The sequence below is a fragment of the Carassius gibelio genome, chromosome B7, assembly GCF_023724105.1.
Source record: "Carassius gibelio isolate Cgi1373 ecotype wild population from Czech Republic chromosome B7, carGib1.2-hapl.c, whole genome shotgun sequence".
Lineage (NCBI taxonomy): Eukaryota > Metazoa > Chordata > Actinopteri > Cypriniformes > Cyprinidae > Carassius > Carassius gibelio.
In genome coordinates this window covers 20684795-20703476 of record NC_068402.1, presented here as the reverse complement: position 1 = coordinate 20703476, position 18682 = coordinate 20684795, and the positions used below count along the sequence as shown (strand labels likewise).

Sequence of the window (18682 nt, the reverse complement as noted above, 5' to 3'; positions counted from 1 at the left end):
GGACAATATTTGGCCGAGATACAACAATTTGAAAATCTGGAATCTGAGGGTGCAAAAATATCAAGAAAATCGCTTTTGAATTTGTCCAAAGGAATTCTTAACAATGCATATTACTAATCAAAAATTACGTTTTTATATATTAATGGTAGAAAATGTACAAAATATATTCATGGAACATGATCTTTACTTAATATCCTAATGATTTTTGGCATAAAAGAAAAATCTATAATTTTGACCTATACAGTTTTTTTTTTTTTGGCTATTGCTAAAATATATACCCCAGCGAATTAAGACTGGTTTTGTGGTCCAGGGTCAGAAATCACATTTTACATTTACTTGGCTACATGCCCTCTAAGTGTTCCCTGGCAGTCACATTGCTAGTGCCATCCTTTAATAGATTCATTATATGAACAGATGTGGAGTTAAACTTGTCTTCATTCTGTCCATCACAGCATTGTACTAAAACTGATGGTCTGAAGCTGTGTGTGGTTTGAGCATGGGTTTGGAGGCCAGTGTTTAGCTGGGTTAAGTATACCTCTCTGTGTGAATGGTTAGTAAACGAAACCTTATATCACCCTAGGGCAAAGCCAGTCATCTGTATTCTGTCATTACTGTCAGCCACAGACCATATAATGTACTCAGACTATCATCCAGACCCACACAACTAGAAATGATTACAAAGTCATTCAGGGTCTTGCACTCAAGTACATACACATCACTCAATTATGTAACACAAACTGTCATACTGATACAAAGTAGAAAAGACATCTTTCCCTGATATTCTCCTAGTAAAGTATGTGTACCGTGTCCAGTTGTTTATGTGCGTGTAAATCTCTGAGACTGATATGTTTTTTCAACAGCCATGCTTTGGTTCCATTCACCTTTAATGGACATCAATACTGAGCATGCGTAGTGTGAATAATTGTCTGTGAACACTTTGTTACAAACATATATAAACCATATCATAATTGTGTAGAATTATAGGAGGATGTCCCTTTCAAAGATCTTAAAATACTTGAGACAAATGTATCCTTAGTGGTACTGATGATTGAATATTTCTCATTAATGGTCCTGGACTTAAAAACACAAACTTTCTTGAAACATGAGCAGAACGTTTCATGAAATGTTTATAACTATGTAAAACCATTCTTCTAAATACTCACTGAATTAAATGTGGCCATTTATGTAAAAATGTTTTTACCGACCATTTAAACAGAAATTTAGTCTGTCCCATAGTTTATAAGGGTTTCTCTGTACAGTAAAACTAATATCAGAAATCATTTAAATATAATGATTTGGTGCTTAAGTAACATTTCTTTTATTATGATAAAAGCAGTTGTGCTGTGTATTTTTTGTGGAAGTGGACAAGTTCCCCTTTTCAGTATTCTTTGATGAATAGAAAGTTCAAAAGAACCGCATTTATTCAAAATCGAAATCTTCTGTAATATAACACTATAAATGCCTTTACTGTCACTCTTGATCAATTAAATGTGCCTTGCTGAATAAATGTATTCATTTCTCTCTCTCAAAAAAAAAAAAAAAACCTTTGAAAGATATATAAAGTTAATTTACTTTGGGCTCAGGTTTGATAAAGATGGATGGCATGGTCAGATATGTTTTCACATATAGAGGTGTTTGTGTGTCTCCTGAGTTCAGGTGACTTGTTCCAGCATGCTTCACCTTCTCTGTAATTACACACACACTAATATGTCTGCTTCATATAGTGGCTGGAGAGAGAGCGAGCCAATCAATCAAACTCTTCTAGACTTCTGCAGCTAGTAGTTTCATACACTATATATTAGAGTGTTTGTAATGGATTTGAACTTTAAAGTGCCCTATGAATAGGTTTGAACCCCATAACCCCAGCAGCCCTCCCCCAGCCCCCTTTCTTTCTTTTATACATCGGTACCTCATATTACTTTTTTTTTGTTTTCTTTTGTTCCAGAGCAGTGACTCAAGATAAATGCATGTGGTCTATTAACTTTTGTTTTCCGCCGTTTCCCTTTTGTTCTCTCCCTCCAGCTGTCCTCCTCAGATTAATTAGGAGTAATATATCAGTCATTTTGATCATTGTAGACATGACTAGAGGGAAATTCACATTTGTGGGTACATTTTTCTCCCTCCTTCTCTCTCTTTCTTCTGTCTGTCATTTATATACACATAAAGATACACATTCTCCCTTCTTATGGGTAATGCACACACACACCGGTCCTTCTTCCTTTCCTCCCATTAGAATATACATTTTATGAAAATATGAACTTCATTTAGCTTGTTTCCAATTGGTGTGGAAGATTTTTTGAGGAAAGTTTTTGTAGTTCAAAGTTTATGTTGCATCATCTGTATGTATAGCTTGGCATTCGTTCAGTCATTTATTCATGGACATCTTAAGAGCTGGAAAGAAAGGTACCTTACACTCCGAACCAGAGAAAGAGAGGGAAATGTGGGACTGGATTTAGTCTTGCAGGAAAAAGAAAGCAGAAGCATGAGAGAAAGAGATCCTGTCCCTGCTGCGGTGGCTTTTCAAAGCATGTCACGAGCAGACACTGATTTCCACTCAGCAACAATAAAAGTCAGTGACAGCCGCCTCTCTAAATCCTCATTGACCTGTTATGTATAATGGGCTTTACAGAAGGACTTGGCTCTGGGAATCTTTTCTCACATCGAGGGTTTAAAGGAGGAACAGTAGACCATGATGATTTGGAAACAAAGTGCATTCTGCAAGTTGTGCATTTTTTCCCCTTTCTTTCTCACTTGGGTTGTTTTTCAGTGCAGAGAACCGATTAGATGCTCATGTGAATGAAGAGATGTTTGCTGGGATTATCAGAGCAATATTTCTGCAGGAAATTAAGATCCTCTTTCCAGAACTCTTATATCCAGAAGGATTTCTTACAATTTCTTGAAATAAAGTCCCGAAAGAGGAGTATTGTAACGAGGAGGAGTGTTGTGTTTGGCACTACACAAACTGTGAACTACAGTAGACTGTATTTTTGATCAAATAAATGCAGCCTCGTTGAGCATAAGATACTTCTTTCCGCAACACTTAAAAAAAACATAACCCCAAACTTTTGAAGAGTAGCATATTTGTATTGTCAGAAGAGTTTTTAGCACAAATGGTTCAATCTCTCCGTCACAGTTAAATATTTTATTATCCTAAACACTTAGTCTTATAAGCGACTAACTAAATTGTGTTTAAAGCAAGTAAGAGAGGATGAGTGTGAGCTCTGGTTCAGGCAAGAGGAAAGCTGCTGCATGCTAATCAGAAGTGTTCATATTCGTATACAGACCAAACCCTGCAAGCTGTAGTGAGAAGTAGACCGAGAATTGAAAATCTTTCTGGCTAATTTTTGTCTCTGTTGTCCCTTCATCCCTTTGTAGAGAATGCCAATGCTAAATATATTCCTACCCAACTTACTGCCACATTGCACACAAGTCCATGTATACTACAGGAAACTTTTGGACATTTAGTTTAGATTTATTTTAGGTGTTCGGAGAGCACTAACCCACATTCCAGGCTGATTCATTGGTCCCTCTTTTTTGTTTAGTCTACTCAATCACATTATGAACTGCTTTTTGTGATTCCAACTTTGGCCCTGATTTTCAGCGTACACACTCCCATCATCTTTCACATCTTTATTTCCAATGAGAGGACTAAAGAACAAAGTAAATAAAAGGTTTAATTAAACTCTGATCATATGAGGCTTGATTTGCATAGGAATTTGGCCCTGTGTATGTGTTTGTGGGTGAATAAGAGAAAGAGATTAGGCACATAAAGAGAGATATACAGACCAAAGAAGAATAAAAGCAGATTGGGATGGGCTGAGACTCTTGGCTCAACATTTCTTTGCCTTTCACCCTCGGCTCACACAGAAGCCATTTGGTGTATCATTGTAACACCATGCCTCAGTTTAACAATAAACCAAGTGTCAGGAGTACATTGGACCATCTTCTTTATTACGACTAAAGTTAAACAGGTTAATGTGGAACAAAATGGAGCTGTTTTTATTGCAGAGTGAGACAGGGAAAATAAAGAAAAAGTGATGCTTTAGTGTTTGTATAAACCAATCAAAAAATGCATAAGCGTGTGTGTAATGTTTCAACTGTGAGAGCCAGTAGTGAGAGAAATGATGCTTCTCTGGATCTTATTTGACATAATCAAGCATTGAAACCAATTCTCATGTCCTCTGTAAACCTCTTTAGTAATAAGCTTTGAAGAAGGAACTCTGTCTGCATTTTCAAAAAAACAAGCATCATTTCTTCCAAAATGAAGCTTTGTGTTATGTAATGTCAAAATGTTCCCATGCTCATAGGATTGACTGTTGTTTTGTGTTGTTCCAGGAGCTGGTTATTCAATTCTTCGGGGATGGACACAGGATGATGATGTCACTGTGGAGCTGTTGAGGAGGAAACGCTGGCTTCTCCAGGAGCCCCTCCCAAAGGAAAGTAACAAAGCCAGTCAAGACAGTTCGAAGCCTCAGGATTCTCTGGATTCACCTGGTATACTGGCTGATGACGATGCAGAGAACAGCTCCCAAATAATGGTACCCTTTACACTTTAACAAAATATACATTTTCCCAAAGAGGTCATCCAAACAGAATGAAATGAAAAAAACATTGATAAAATGGTCCATGTGACATCAGTCGTTCAACCGTAATGTCATGAAGCTATGAGAATACTTGTGCACAAAGAAAACAAAAATAATGACTTTATTCAGCAATTTCTTTCGTGTCAGAATTTTTACAGATACAGTAGTTTTCTGTTTTTACGTGAAATATTCTACATGACATTGCTGTTTATGGAACGCCAAAGAGTCCAAAAACATGTGAATTTTAACTTGTCAAAAACACGTTAAACGCATATAAACGCGTCAAAAATGTCTGTGTTAAGTATGTGTATTCAACGTGTTAAATATGCGTTAAATACACGTGAAATACATGTTAAATACACGTGAAGTACGCGTTAAAAATCAGTTTGGGTCAAATGTCCCGTTTAGTTGCTTAGTTACTAACCCTTGAAGTTTGATCACTATTAAATCTAGAATGTCCGCTATGTGTTTATTTACAAAAAAGGCTGTACAAAAAAATAAAAGAAAAAAGACAAAATAATTAGGCTGAATAAGCTGATCTATAGCATGTTAAATGGTGGTTGTCTAGTGTATAAATGGTATATCCCCCCTAAGCTCACAGATGTGGTTTGACCCAAGTCCTCAGTAACCAATGACACTGTTATAAGTCTATGAACATCATTCTGACGTATGAGTCCTTTTTGTCCGGATGTTTGAGTGCTGAGTGGAGGGCAGTTGCGACGGCATCATCGGTCGAGCGGTTGGATCGGTATGCAAACTGAAAGGGGTCCAGGGAGGGTGGGGCAGACTTTATATGGTGATATGGTGGTCCACGGGCATGTTGTTGGTGTAATCCACAGATTTTTGGAGAGGTGCACGTCAGGCTACGGCATACTATACATAGCATACGGCGTAGCTACGGCATTTAAATACGTGTCATTTACGCATTAAATTCCCATAAATATGAATGTGTTTTTGGCCCCTTTGGCTTTGCATAGCTGTGTGTGTGTTGAGCGCTGAGAACTTGATCGCGTGCTGTATATGAGAACTGAAGAAGTGGAGTTTGCGCAAGAGAGAGCACTTCTATCAGCGCAATTCCACCTATCCCACCTTCACTAACTTAAAGTTAATCGACAACAAATTGTGACTCCCGGGAAAAATGGGATGTCTGGTTACCTTATCCCTATCCCTTTAGATGTAGAGCCCATTATTTCAGATCTCTAGTTCGCTGTTTGGTAGTCTATCCATCCACTAAGGCTGCCATACTGAGACTAGATATGCGAATGCACCTTATCCGATTGCAATCCAGTGACAGGGACGCACATTTTGAAGGACAAGACAATAGCCTATAATGTATTTTGAATGTCTGTTAGTTCTCAAATAACATTATAGTCCCGTCTCGTCTTTTTAACAGAGACGTTGCATACATTTTGTCATAGTTTTTATCACCATATATTAGTTTTAGCTTGTCAACATCTCATCTTAGTCACAGAAAAAAAATATTTGTTAAGGAATAATTTTATATCGTCATCTTTGTTGACGATATTAACAGGGGACTAATATTCAAAATGGTAAGCAAGTGCTGCTTTGTTTGCATTTGCGTATATCTCGTATATCTTTGTTTCGTTTTCTCTTTTTAAACGATATTTGCTATTGATAGCAACTGATATAAACAGTTAATTCCTCTAATGTAGGCTCAGAATGTACGTGTTAATTTGCGACAAGACCATCTCCAGAAGTTCTTTGAAGTCGGCTTGGTGTATCCTGGCCAAGTTTATTTGTATATCGCTTTTTAAGATACAAATCTTTGCAAAGCAACTTTACAGAAAATTAAGTTTCTACAATATTTAGTGGTAGCTTATCAGTGGTGACTGTCAGTGTGCATATGACAGAAATATTCATAAAAATGAATACAAGACGTAGTCAACCAGATGTTGAAAACTATTATCAGCAATTATTATATGACGCAATCACATTTGTAGCAATATTTGGTAGTTCTGTATGTTGTTTCAGGGTTAGCATCATCTGGGGTCCTCTGAGGGGTGGGCATCATCTCTTCTCAGGTGTTCTGGGTCCAGACTGGAGCTTGTGTAAATGCTAGTTACCCGTGGCAAAACAGAAAAACAAACAGAGACATCATTAGCTTAGCTGCTGTTCCAACCAAGTAAAATGAATGAGTTTAACCCAAGCTAAAGAATATTAATGCACATTGGATCAGATACTACTGCAGTCACAAATTATAAGATGCATTATTTGAATGCTTGGTGAAAGAGATGTTATTTTAATCTAGATTTAAACATAGAGAGTGTGTCTGAAACCCGAACATTATCAGGAAGGATATTCCAGAGTTTTGGAGCCAAATGTGAAAAAGCACTACCTCCTTTAGTGGACTTTGCTATCCTAGGAACTACCAAAAGTCCAGCGTTTTGTGTCATAAATGCATGAACTAGCTTTTCTGCATCAGAAACAGTTAACATATTTCGTAGCTTGGCAATGTTTCTAAGATGGAAGTTGCTGTCTAATATAACACCCAGATTTTTGACTGTAGAGGAAGTAATGTACTGTACATCCGTCTAGTTGCAAATTGTAGTCTACTAGATTATGTGTACTGTTTTTTGGTCCAATAAGTAATATCTTATCTTAATAATGTCTTATCCGAATTTAAAAGGATAAAATTATTGGTCATCCATTCTTTTACATTTTTAACACACTCTGTTAGCTTAGATAATTTAGAAGTTTTATCTGGTCTCGTTGAGATATATATAGTTGAGTATCATCGTCATAACAGAGGAAACTAATCTAGTATTTTCTAATAATATTACCAAGGGGCAACATGTATATTGAAAATAGCAGAGGACCTAGGACAGATCCTTATGGCACTCCATATTTTACTGGTGATAAATTAAATGACTCCCTATTTAAATAAACAAAATGGTAGCGATCGCACAGGTAGGATCTAAACCATCTTAGAGCCTGGCCTTGAATGCCTGTATAGTTTTGTATTCGATCTATGAGTATGTCATGATCTATGGTGTTGAACGCAGCACTAAGATCAAGTAAAACAAGAAATGAGATCCCTTTAAAAATAACAACCTTTATTAATAAAATATATCTTAAATAACAGAATAAACAAACAACAAAAATATCTATCTATCTCTCTGTCCATCTATATCTATCTAAGGGACCCTGTGACGCTGACGACTGGAGTAATGGGTACTGATAATTCGGCTTTACCTTGGTGGCTGGACTAATTCAACTCTAATTTGTACAATGAGAAGTTGTACATACATCTATGTGATCATTTTAACCATATGAAAAACATCATGCACATACGTACACAGTTTTTTAGTATTGAATTAGTTTCCCGTATGATAATTACTTCAGAGCACTGTGTGTATACAGTAGTTGCAAATGTTTTTTGTCCACTGGCTGTTTCCTTTAATGTTGCTTTACAAGGTCTGTGTGATGGAGTTTTAGTGTTTGAACTCCTACCAGCTCCCATATACAAACACATTCCTGTGTAAACACTCATACACACATAACACCTGGTGCATCATTTATTTCACACACAACAAAGTGCTTCTGTCATTTTTTATTTTGTGAGTTTCAAAGGACTGAATTTCTATTGCTTTTTACGACATGGCCTCAGGCTTTGGTTTAGCCTTTTAGGTTTTTGTTCAGCTCTGCTTTTGCACTTCAACAGATTAAACTGTCAAAGTTTACGTACCTTATATTCACCTCTTCTTAACTTTGACACATTTCTTTCTTTATGAGAATTGTTATTCATATAGTTCCATGCTGAATTCCTCGGTGCCAGGCTGCTTGATAAGACAGTGTAGACATTTATGATCAAGTGTTTTCCTCCCAGGGTTTTACAGACAGCCTTTCTTTGCTCCATAAACAACAACAGATCGATCTAAGGTTATTTCATTCATGCTCTAGGTGTCTTCTTTTGGATTGTTACTTTGTCATGGATCATGTCTTCCACTCACAGAGCATGTGTCCATACAGGAATTAAATATATTTGTAATGGTATATTTAAAGCTTTTTTGTCTTTATTATGACAGGACAGTGGACAGTGGAGCAGGGACAAGAATATATTGTAGAGGAGAAAAGGGAACAGAAAAAAATTCAAACTTGGTTCATCCAAAACACTGTTACTCCATATCTCATGAATAAACATGTCACGCTCATAGCCTTGGTCATGTGATCAAGTGTTTTTCTCATGCATTAGACTAATTGGTAGACAAAATATTAATTATGGTTTGTTTTTTAAAAGCCTGAGATGTATAATAATTGGATCACTGATGATGGCCTTTGTAGAAAATGATTTGTAATGGTCAGTAAATTGAAGGATACAATTTCTCTGAGCTGATTTTCTTTCCGTTAGCTGATCATGTTCTTCTGTCCCTGTCCAAAGCATTATGCTGTTACTAATCAGCAGTCATCATGGGTTGTGTTTCTCCTGGCACTCAGATTTTCCATCCATTTGCTCGGCATATGTAATCTGCAGAACTGTTCAGTTAGTTAAAACGTCAAAGTTTTATATTGTCAAATTTGCTCATAAATTTTTTTTTTAAAAATACAATACCAGGAACTTCTGATTGCAAGTGCTGTATGTGTACACTCACATACATAAATCCACACATCTCAGCACATATAGGCCTTATTTATTATGACATTGTGGTGTCTCAGTCACCTCTTTCTCAAATCTCTCACCCAGCTGGTGAAATGATTGACTCTTTGTTCTTTTCACCTAAGTGGATAGGGAGCACTGGGCTAAAAGAACTCACTTGAACCTTTTGCTGTTTTGTTATCATCATATTTTCCAGACAGAGACTAGACAGCTATACAGGTGCTCCTGAGCAACACTCAATTCAGCAGAACTCTCAGTGACCCTCGTAAAAATGTGATCAGCATTGAAAATACATGTAAACAAACAGAGATTGGCTCAGTTAACAGTAAACACACCTCTCTTCGATTTTTCTTTCGGGAGAGTGTTTCGGTGTTTTTAATACTGAAAGACCTGAAATGGTATTTGTTTGTGATGTGATAATCAGAACGGGCTTGTGGCCCTTGGTTGCTAAAATCCTACTTTAAACAAAAATGGATTGTGTTGGGGTGTTTATTAAAGTGATAGTTCACATGCTGTTCCAGACCTTTATGAATTTCTTGACAGTAAGTATTGTGTCCTTTAACCTGACTGGGCTGTCTGGTATCTTCCCACAGGAGGACACAGATCATAACTACTACACCTCAAAGACTTATGGCTCCATTGACCCTATGAGCAAAGAATTATGGGTAAATATCAATCAGATGGACAAGGAGAAGGTAAAGATTCATGGCATCCTGTCCAATACGCACCGACAAGCAGCGGTAAGACATGATTCATTCATTCATTCATTCATTCATTCATTCATTCATTCATCCATTCATCATCTCTCAGACGCAAACAGAAAGCAGTTCACATCTTCTTAAATGCAAATGATATGAAATAACTACATTCAAGAACAATTACTGTTCGCTTTTTGAAAAAAAAAATCATTGTATTTGTTGCTTGTGGATGGGTTTGTCTGTTTGTGTGGGTTATGAAAGCAACAGACCAAGTGTTGATCCTCAAATGCCACATTTCTCTGAAATGGGATCAGATTTTGGTGTGTCGCCATCCCATTACTGGAACAGACTGCGATATCCTCACATTGCACTTTCCAAACAAAAGAAACCGCAGCGGAGAAGCGCACCATGGCTTTAGGACAGAAGTCAAATTTATTAGCAGAGTTATGTTTGCTTTAGCTGACCACAGAATGAGTCCATAGAGTCTGTCTAGATCTACACTTGCTGTATGTTTTATTGTAATCACTGCCTCTCTCACACTGTCTCTGATTAATAGTTTTGTATTGATTCTGCTTATTGTTTAGATCTTTTTATAATTGCAAGCTAAACTTTGTCTTGTTTTCATCCTCAGCGGGTCAATCTCTCCTTTGATTTCCCATTTTATGGGCATTTGCTGCGAGAGGTCACTGTTGCAACCGGCGGTAAGTAAACTGTCCTCCTGCGTGTGATGTGTGCAGCACAACCAATGATGAGGTTATAAGAGAGCGTCTGCCTGCCTTCATGCGATATGAGTATTATACGGCTGAAGCAGAACATATGATCTATATGAGCTTAGAGAGGAATATATAATTGATTGGTTCTTGCTTGTAGGCATAAAGGCTTGACTATGAGTCACAGTGTTCTCGCGGATCAGGCTGTGTTTATCAGCCATGAGAGGTTACTCTTAATAACAGCTGACCGTGCAAGATGGAGATATGAGGGCATGTGTGGGGATTTTTATTATGATTGCGGTTCATGTGACTCACTGGCTGCTGGAATGTGTCTAAGATGAAGCTGTGAGAGTGAAGGAAAGATAGAGACAGAAAACTGCCTATAATTTCTCCCTGTAATTACATCAGTCATCTCTCTGCGGTTGTAAGCGGTGAAACACAACTGGTCTGAATTTCCCAGTGAAGCCGTGTTTTCAGGAGCGAAAAAAAAATGTTCTGTATAAGACGTTCTTTTCCTGCCTTAAGAATTTGTAATAAGAATTTGTAATAAACAGAACTGGTGAGTGTTTATTTAAATAGTGTTTATGCAAATAGCCTGCTTTGTTTTCAAAGGCGTTTTGTAGTAACTCTGTTGTCTCATTCAATCAGACAAAATTGATAAAGAAACCCAAAGAGTAAGGAGAGTGGATTTCCGATTACATTTCCCATATCATATCAACTGGAAGGGACTTATTTTAAGTAAAAATTGAGAAAATATGTGGAAATAAAGTGCCTAATGGGTGTTTAATAGAACTTTAATTGAAATTGGATGTGGTATCCTCACATTGATCAGATGGGCTGGCACACTGACCCCTCCAATTGTTAACATGCGGTCCCCTTTTTGGATATCCGAGGACAACTTTACTGATCAGCAATTTCAAAATGGTTTTGGGCAGATTGCTATAATGTTGCTATAATAAGTCATCAGCCTATATGTGCATTTTTGTATTTGTTTTTCTTTTTAATGTTCTTGTGTTGTCAAATAATAGTGAGCCCTGTCTTAATTATTTTAATTTTGTTGAATTGAATATAATGAGTTTTTAAGTGCTCTGTGTTTACAGGGTAAGCAGAGTTGGTCAGCTTAGTCCAGCTTGGCTGAATTCCTGTGGAAAGATTTGCATTGATTTAAGCAGCCAAATGCTGAAGACACATTTTAGATTATGTATGTGTGGAAGGTCCTCTCTCCTTTCTGGGAGTGGGATGGAAGGAGGCATTTATATGGCTAATTAGAGTATTAATCACTTTGGAGACAGGCCAAGACTGTTTGCCAGGACGCGTTGATGAGAAAGGAGGAGACCACAGAGATAAAGAGTAGAAAGACAAGCACATGTTCATGCATTGATGCCAAAAAAAACTTCTATTTTTTCACATAAACAAAATGAGTGGTTTTATCTTAATTCCATCCTGAAGATCAGATTTGAAATGTATTTTGATTATTATTTGATATTATGAATATGTATTGTAAAGGTTTATAGATGGTGTGTGTGTTTCTGTGTTTTCAGGGTTCATCTACACAGGAGATGTGGTTCACCGAATGTTGACAGCAACACAATTTATCGCTCCACTTATGGCAAACTTTGACCCCAGTCTCTCCAGAAACTCCACTGTCATCTATTTTGACAATGGTAAGAGACAGACGCACTGGGCTGTGTGTGTGTGTGTGTGTGTGTGTGTGTGTGTGTGTGTGTGAGAGAGACAGAGGATGTCCTATCTGACAGAAATATATAATGAACAAATATATTGGAACAGAAATATCCAATATATATCTGTCAGACCTTCCCATCTTCAAATACACACAACCATCAAAAACACTGTACCTCGACTTGCCATAAATCAAATGTGTCATGTTGTTTTCCAGATGCTCTTGTTTACAGCGGTGATCAGAAGCTGAAACTGTATTGTTAGTAGAGAATAAAAATATTAAATGTATTCTTATTAGTATGTACAATTATATTGAAATATTACGTGCATGTGTGCATGTTTCCTAGGAACTGCTCTAGTTGTCCAGTGGGATCACGTCCATCTTCAGGATTCTTATAATCAAGGAAGTTTCACCTTCCAGGCCACATTACACAGCGATGGACGAATTGTCTTTGCTTACAAAGAGGTCTGAAGGCTATTTTTTCTTTTCTTCCTCCATATGTCTTTCATCCTGTTTTCTATTTCTCTCTCTGTCTGTGACACGGCTCTTCTGTGATTACTTCCTGTTCCATCAGAGTTTGTGTGAATGTGTCAATGTCACTCTCTTTTCAATTTGCCACATACAAACATGGTCAGGTACCATGTAATGGCAAAGTGAAGTATCCAGTACAGTTAAAATATTAAAACAGTTTCACAAATCATGTGCAGTCAAGTGTGAAATACATAAATCAACTATATTCAACCTTTTTATATATTATGTATTTTTGTTTCATATTAAATACATATATTATTTAAATATAATTTATTGTATGCATATTTTGTTAAGTATTTATTATATACATATCTAAATTTCTAATATTTATTCCTTTCTCTCTCTCTCTCTCTCTCTCTCTCTCTATATATATATATATATGTATACACACACACACACACACACACACACTATATAGTGTTATGCAAAATGAAACAAAATAAAATATGTAGCTTTGTTTTTAGAAATATATAAAGAGATATTGTAACACTCTAGTCAGAAGATATTCTTGTAAATGCTGTTGAGATTTATTTGATTATTGCAAAGCATTTTCAGCCCACAAACTTCCTAACTGAATTTGGCTTTTTCCTCTCACCAAGTCTCTGCTCACTCCATTTCTTTCTTTCTTTCTTTTTTCCTTTTTTCTTTTCTCGCTTTCCTTCTAGCCATCTAACTGTACCTCTTCAGGTCACTGATGGATGAATTAACTAGTATGTGCTTTCATTTCAGGTCCCGGTGCAGATTGCAAAGATCAGCTCTGTCAATCATCCGGTGAAGGTTGGCCTGTCTGATGCCTTTGTGGTGGTCCATAAGATTCAGCAGATCCCCAGTGAGTCAACGTAACGCGTAACACCAGTAAACCATCTGCATTCTGTATTCCAAGTGTGTGTGTTTTTGGAGATTTGAGTTGATGACTGAATTTGACAGGTGCTGTTCCGCCCATCAGAAAGTATGTTTGAATACTGTATGTTTGTCCTGACCGTCGATTACTTCAGGGATGATCTCAAAGCTCCATCCTCCTCCCTTCTCAAGCTGTCTGTTTGTTGTCTGGTGTGCCAAGCAGGAAAAGTCTTTGATGTCGTAGTAACAGTGAGCCCAGCAGGACCAAACCCGGCTGCGCTGGAGAAACAAATTTAGCAGATAAATATGTCTGGAGTTGGGCAGCGAGTGAGTGTGAGAGAGAACAGGAGGAGAGGATGTGTTTGCTGTCAGAACATCATGAATGGAGGCTCATGATTTTCCATGACAGCTTATTCTCTCCGAGCGTATGTGAGTCTGTGTTTGTTTGGGACTGTCTGCTGTGAAAGGGCAGGATTTGCATCATTCTGTCTGTCTGTCAGGCTTTTACAATATGAGAAGGAGAGAGCGACAGCTCTGAGGGGAAGGAGAGAGCGGTAATAGCCTTCGTGGGTCTCGCCTCTCTTTCTCTAATTAGTGTCTGGAGACTCATCAGGTGACACTGTTTAAGATGCATAAGGACTCACATGTATATCTCCAGGCATTATCAGCATGCTACGAAGGAGTTTTGTGACACCCCATGGGCAAGAAATGTAATTACCCACAGGAAGAGAAAAACAGCCTGTACCGAACAAGCTACAATTTCCTGTCTTAAAGTTTAGCAGCTCTTTTATGTATTAATACTCCAACGATGTCGGTTTCAGCAAGGTCAGACAGCTACTTCCTCAGCTGAACACTTACACGTTCACTTTATCAGAGAGCTTTTCCCCTGCTGTACACATTCATCCAGAGAGGCGACACATGAAAAGCCATATACACACCCACAAACACACACACATTGGTTTCATTCTATTAAAAAGGACCGTGTTTTTATACAGAGGTCACCCCAACTCTTTACACAAACTTTTAGACACCAATAAACTTAAATTTAATTGTAAGAGTTTTACATATCCAGAACCACTGAAAATGTTGGGGTTTTTACATGTTTCACTAAATTTGCAGAGAGATTTTGGAAACTCTTTCTTTGTAGCTAGTTTAATCAAACCTACACGCATACATACACATATAGAAATCCTACTACAGTACCCATCCTCTCTTCATTCTGATTCAATTTTCCATTTCACTGCATTTAGGTAATTCAGCTACCAGTCACGTAGATGATGATGTATTACTAGATGCATCTATATGTGCAGTTATATCCATGCATGCGTGTACATGCATTTGATACAGCGTATGTCGATGATGGGGGCTTAACTTTAACTCAAAGACTATAATATACTGAATTACTTTCAGATGTAGGTTGATCAAGCAATACGTTTAAATGATGAAAAGTCCATTCTGTCTTCAAAGGGATTCGTAGGGAGTAAGAGTGCTGCATAACCAATGCACAGCACAGTGATAGCCTTTAGCAGTGTAGTTCTTTTTCATTTCTATTTTAATTGTAACATTTTATTGGGTAAGAGATACCAGAGTAATCTTTATAGTTGACTTAATTTGTTTAGTGAACACACAGGTCTTTTTTGTTTTTATGTGTAACAGTATATTGTATAAGAGCTTCTGTTAGACAGTGTATTAAGCATTCTCTCCTGTTAGCACTGGCAACAATGTGAATAGTTCTTTCAGTGAAATATACTGAATTCACAAATATGTGATAACAGTGAATCATGCATCCCAATGCTGGTGAAGAGTGTTAAAATCAGTACACTTAAGTTCTCACACAGTGGCCCAATGTGGGTTCTGTCACTTTCAGCCCAGATACAGATCATTACTGAGCACACATAACTTTTTTGGTAATGGATCTCATGATTTAACATGAAATCAAACTTCTCCACGTATTTGTGCAATGATAGACATGTCCATGTAAATTTGTGTGTTCATATTAGGACAATTTCCCAATTTTGGATTACGTCTTCTTTAAAAGCATGTGGATTATTCAGTGTGGAAGTAAGCAATTTAATATGAATGAAAGATATTAGATTCATTTGCTGCTCCTGGTAAATAATTAGAATGACAAAGTGCAGTAAATAACAAAACTAGCTGCACTACAAACCAGTGTTCATGATTCTGATAATACATTACAATAACACAATATGAAATAGAAGACAGAACTTTACAGAAAAATGCTGTTACTCTTTCTCTTTTGGCTTGTGCTTCAGAAGTTTCAACACCCAAATGCTTCACATGTTGAAGGTAATGTGTGTTTGTTTGCCTCTAGATGTGCGGAGGAAGACTATATATGAGTATCACAGAGTGGAACTGTTAAAAACCAAAATTACAAGCAGTACAGCTGTAGAAATGATGCCTCTACCCAGTAAGCCAATGGACACACACAATATACATGCACACACAAACATTAAGCTAATACAACTATAGAAGAATGATGTGATGTACCTAACAGAAGCTTATTTTGTTCTACCTCTTTATCTGCAATATCAGATTTTATATTAGAGTTATTATCACAAGTTATATGGAAATCCAGTTCATTGTTCTATTAGCCTTTTGCTCTATTTGTGATTGATTCTGTGCTGATGCATTTACTCCGTCTTTTTTTCTTTTCCGCAGCATGTCTTCAGTTCACAAGCTGCACTTCTTGCATAACTTCACAGATTAACTTCAACTGCAGCTGGTGTCACCGGCTCAATAGGTGAGAAAACAAACCTCTCTTCATCCGCCTCTCTTTTCCCTATTCTAACGTCATTTTCCTGTTCTCAGACCGCTTGCCTTGAGGTGGTGCAATGAACTAGGGGAATAATTTACATTTTACAAGTTCTGTCAGCAGTTGCTGAAACACAAGCACTCTCAACACAGACATTCACAAGATGTGGAGATAATTCACCACTTCTAATTCAGCAAGTCACAATGTTGCAAGATTGCCTTTGTATATAAAGATGGCCTAAAAATTGAAACAAATTGTAAACATCATGTGTAAACCATTAACGCAATGTCTCTTGCATTTACTTGCATTGCATTTTTCTTAGTAATAGTGCTTTAAATGTTTGCAGAGAATCTTTTAAACCAAGACCACTTTTTTCAGAGAAAGTGAGGGAGAGGGAAAATAAAGACACATTCCTGCTGACTCATGCCCGGACCCTCACCTCTCGAACCCAGACAGCTTTTCTCTGTAGATCACATACCAAAGAACAGACGAGACCGAGACACCCAACCTCCTTCTGCTTTATTTTCCTGGCAATCCTTCCATCTGTCTACTCTTTCAATCCCTTGCTCTCATTCTGGAGCACATACATGCACACCCACACGCATGCATACACAGGAATATGAAATCCCAGTGTTTATTGTGCGATTTAGTTTATGATGGCAGAGAGAGAAAAAGGTCAGTTCGCTTTTGTTAGAGGAGTTTAACTTTTTCCCTTTATCAAGTGCATATGTGCTGCACACATTTATTGAGCTGTAACAATTTTCAGTGCAGTTTGTTATTTTCTGAATCATTACGTACCCAAAATAATAATGCATAGCACAAGCACATCTTTCAATGTCAGTGGGACCTTGGTTTTTCCATCCACTCTAGGAATCCTGCAGGATTGTATAATTAAATCACAACGCTGAGTTTAGAATCATCTTCTGGTAGACAAGGGACTTATCTGCAGACTTCATAAATATGCATAACCATTTTTGTTTGGCTGGAGGTTATGGAAACAATGTAGAGTTAGAAGTTGCTGGAGTAATTAAAGTCAGGGGCTTTTTTTGGCTTGATTAAGGCTGTGTGTTTGCGTGTGAGAGAGGGAGAGAGTAAAAGAGCAGACTAATGAAACAGTAAATGCAGGTGACTCAGTTGACTTAAGCTAATAACTGACAGTCTGCTCCTCCCAATGCAATTTATCAACAATTTAGCCCTTGTCTTTGGAGAGAGCAGACAAAGTGTAATCTGATGCAGTTGACACACACACACACAAAAACAAGCTCTAACTGAACAGAAAACTGTAATACTGTTGCAAAGTGTTGCACCTAATATCCTTCAGATGTCATTACTCTGAAGTAATGAAATAACTTTAACATATGAGTTTATTAGTAATGATTATGTGCATCAAAAACCTAGACTTGCATATTTGGAAAAGCATTCTTTCACCCTGAAGGTCAGATTATTACTGGATCAGAATAAATTTGAGTTGACTGCTTTTGCAGCCATTAACATGTAAATGAGATTATGAAAGGCTGGAGAAGTGCTGACGAAGAATGTGACCAGCACCATAGGCAGCCTCAAATCTACAGAAATATATTTCAGTTTTACTTGTCTTCCTTGTATGATTCATCAGTGCTTGGGAGAGAAAATGAAAGAAAGACCTAATGACCATGAATAAGCTACAAAAGTAAATTAAACAAAATCAAATTTGTTCACTGAATAATTAAATCATTTGAAATCTAGTTTGTACATTTTGTACTTTGGGCCACTTGTCATGTTACTTTCTCCCTAGTAGGGATTCACTGATTTTTGGTCTGAAGTGGATAATTATTTTCATGTCATGGGATTTAATCTACCCTAATGGAAAATAAATATACCTAAATGTATTTAAAATACATTTATTTCATACTAAGTATGCTACAAATACACTTACCTATTTATGGGCTTAATAAAAATACCCTGCATTTATACTTTTGGTTTACTAAACTGGTAAAGTTTATCAAATTAGATGAACTTAATGCACTTTAATTGTGCTGAAGTCCAACTAAACATATAGTGAAATCTATTTAATTGTTCTAGAGTGGAACTATTGCAAGTATACTTCAGGTACACTTTAAATAAAGACCAATATTATTCAAAGACCATACTGTCATGAATATTCCAAGGATGAAGACAATGATGAAAATTAAACAAGGTTTATTAAATAAATCCACAGAATGCCAAACTGCGAGACAGCTGTGTATTACACAGACAATACCAGACAAATGAA

The 18682-nt window shown here is 37.1% G+C and overlaps 1 protein-coding gene across 1 annotated transcript in view; it reads left to right on the top strand.

Moving 5' to 3' along the window:
* plxdc2b (plexin domain containing 2b) overlaps positions 1 to 18682 on the top strand; it is a 47485-nt gene that overhangs the window by 18465 nt on the left and 10338 nt on the right. The window contains exons 2-9 of the mRNA XM_052561854.1: positions 4336 to 4538; positions 9792 to 9938; positions 10528 to 10597; positions 12148 to 12270; positions 12634 to 12752; positions 13548 to 13647; positions 15991 to 16086; positions 16338 to 16419. Coding sequence (XP_052417814.1) covers positions 4336 to 4538; positions 9792 to 9938; positions 10528 to 10597; positions 12148 to 12270; positions 12634 to 12752; positions 13548 to 13647; positions 15991 to 16086; positions 16338 to 16419 — 940 coding nt within the window. The remainder of the gene's footprint in view (positions 1 to 4335; positions 4539 to 9791; positions 9939 to 10527; positions 10598 to 12147; positions 12271 to 12633; positions 12753 to 13547; positions 13648 to 15990; positions 16087 to 16337; positions 16420 to 18682) is intronic.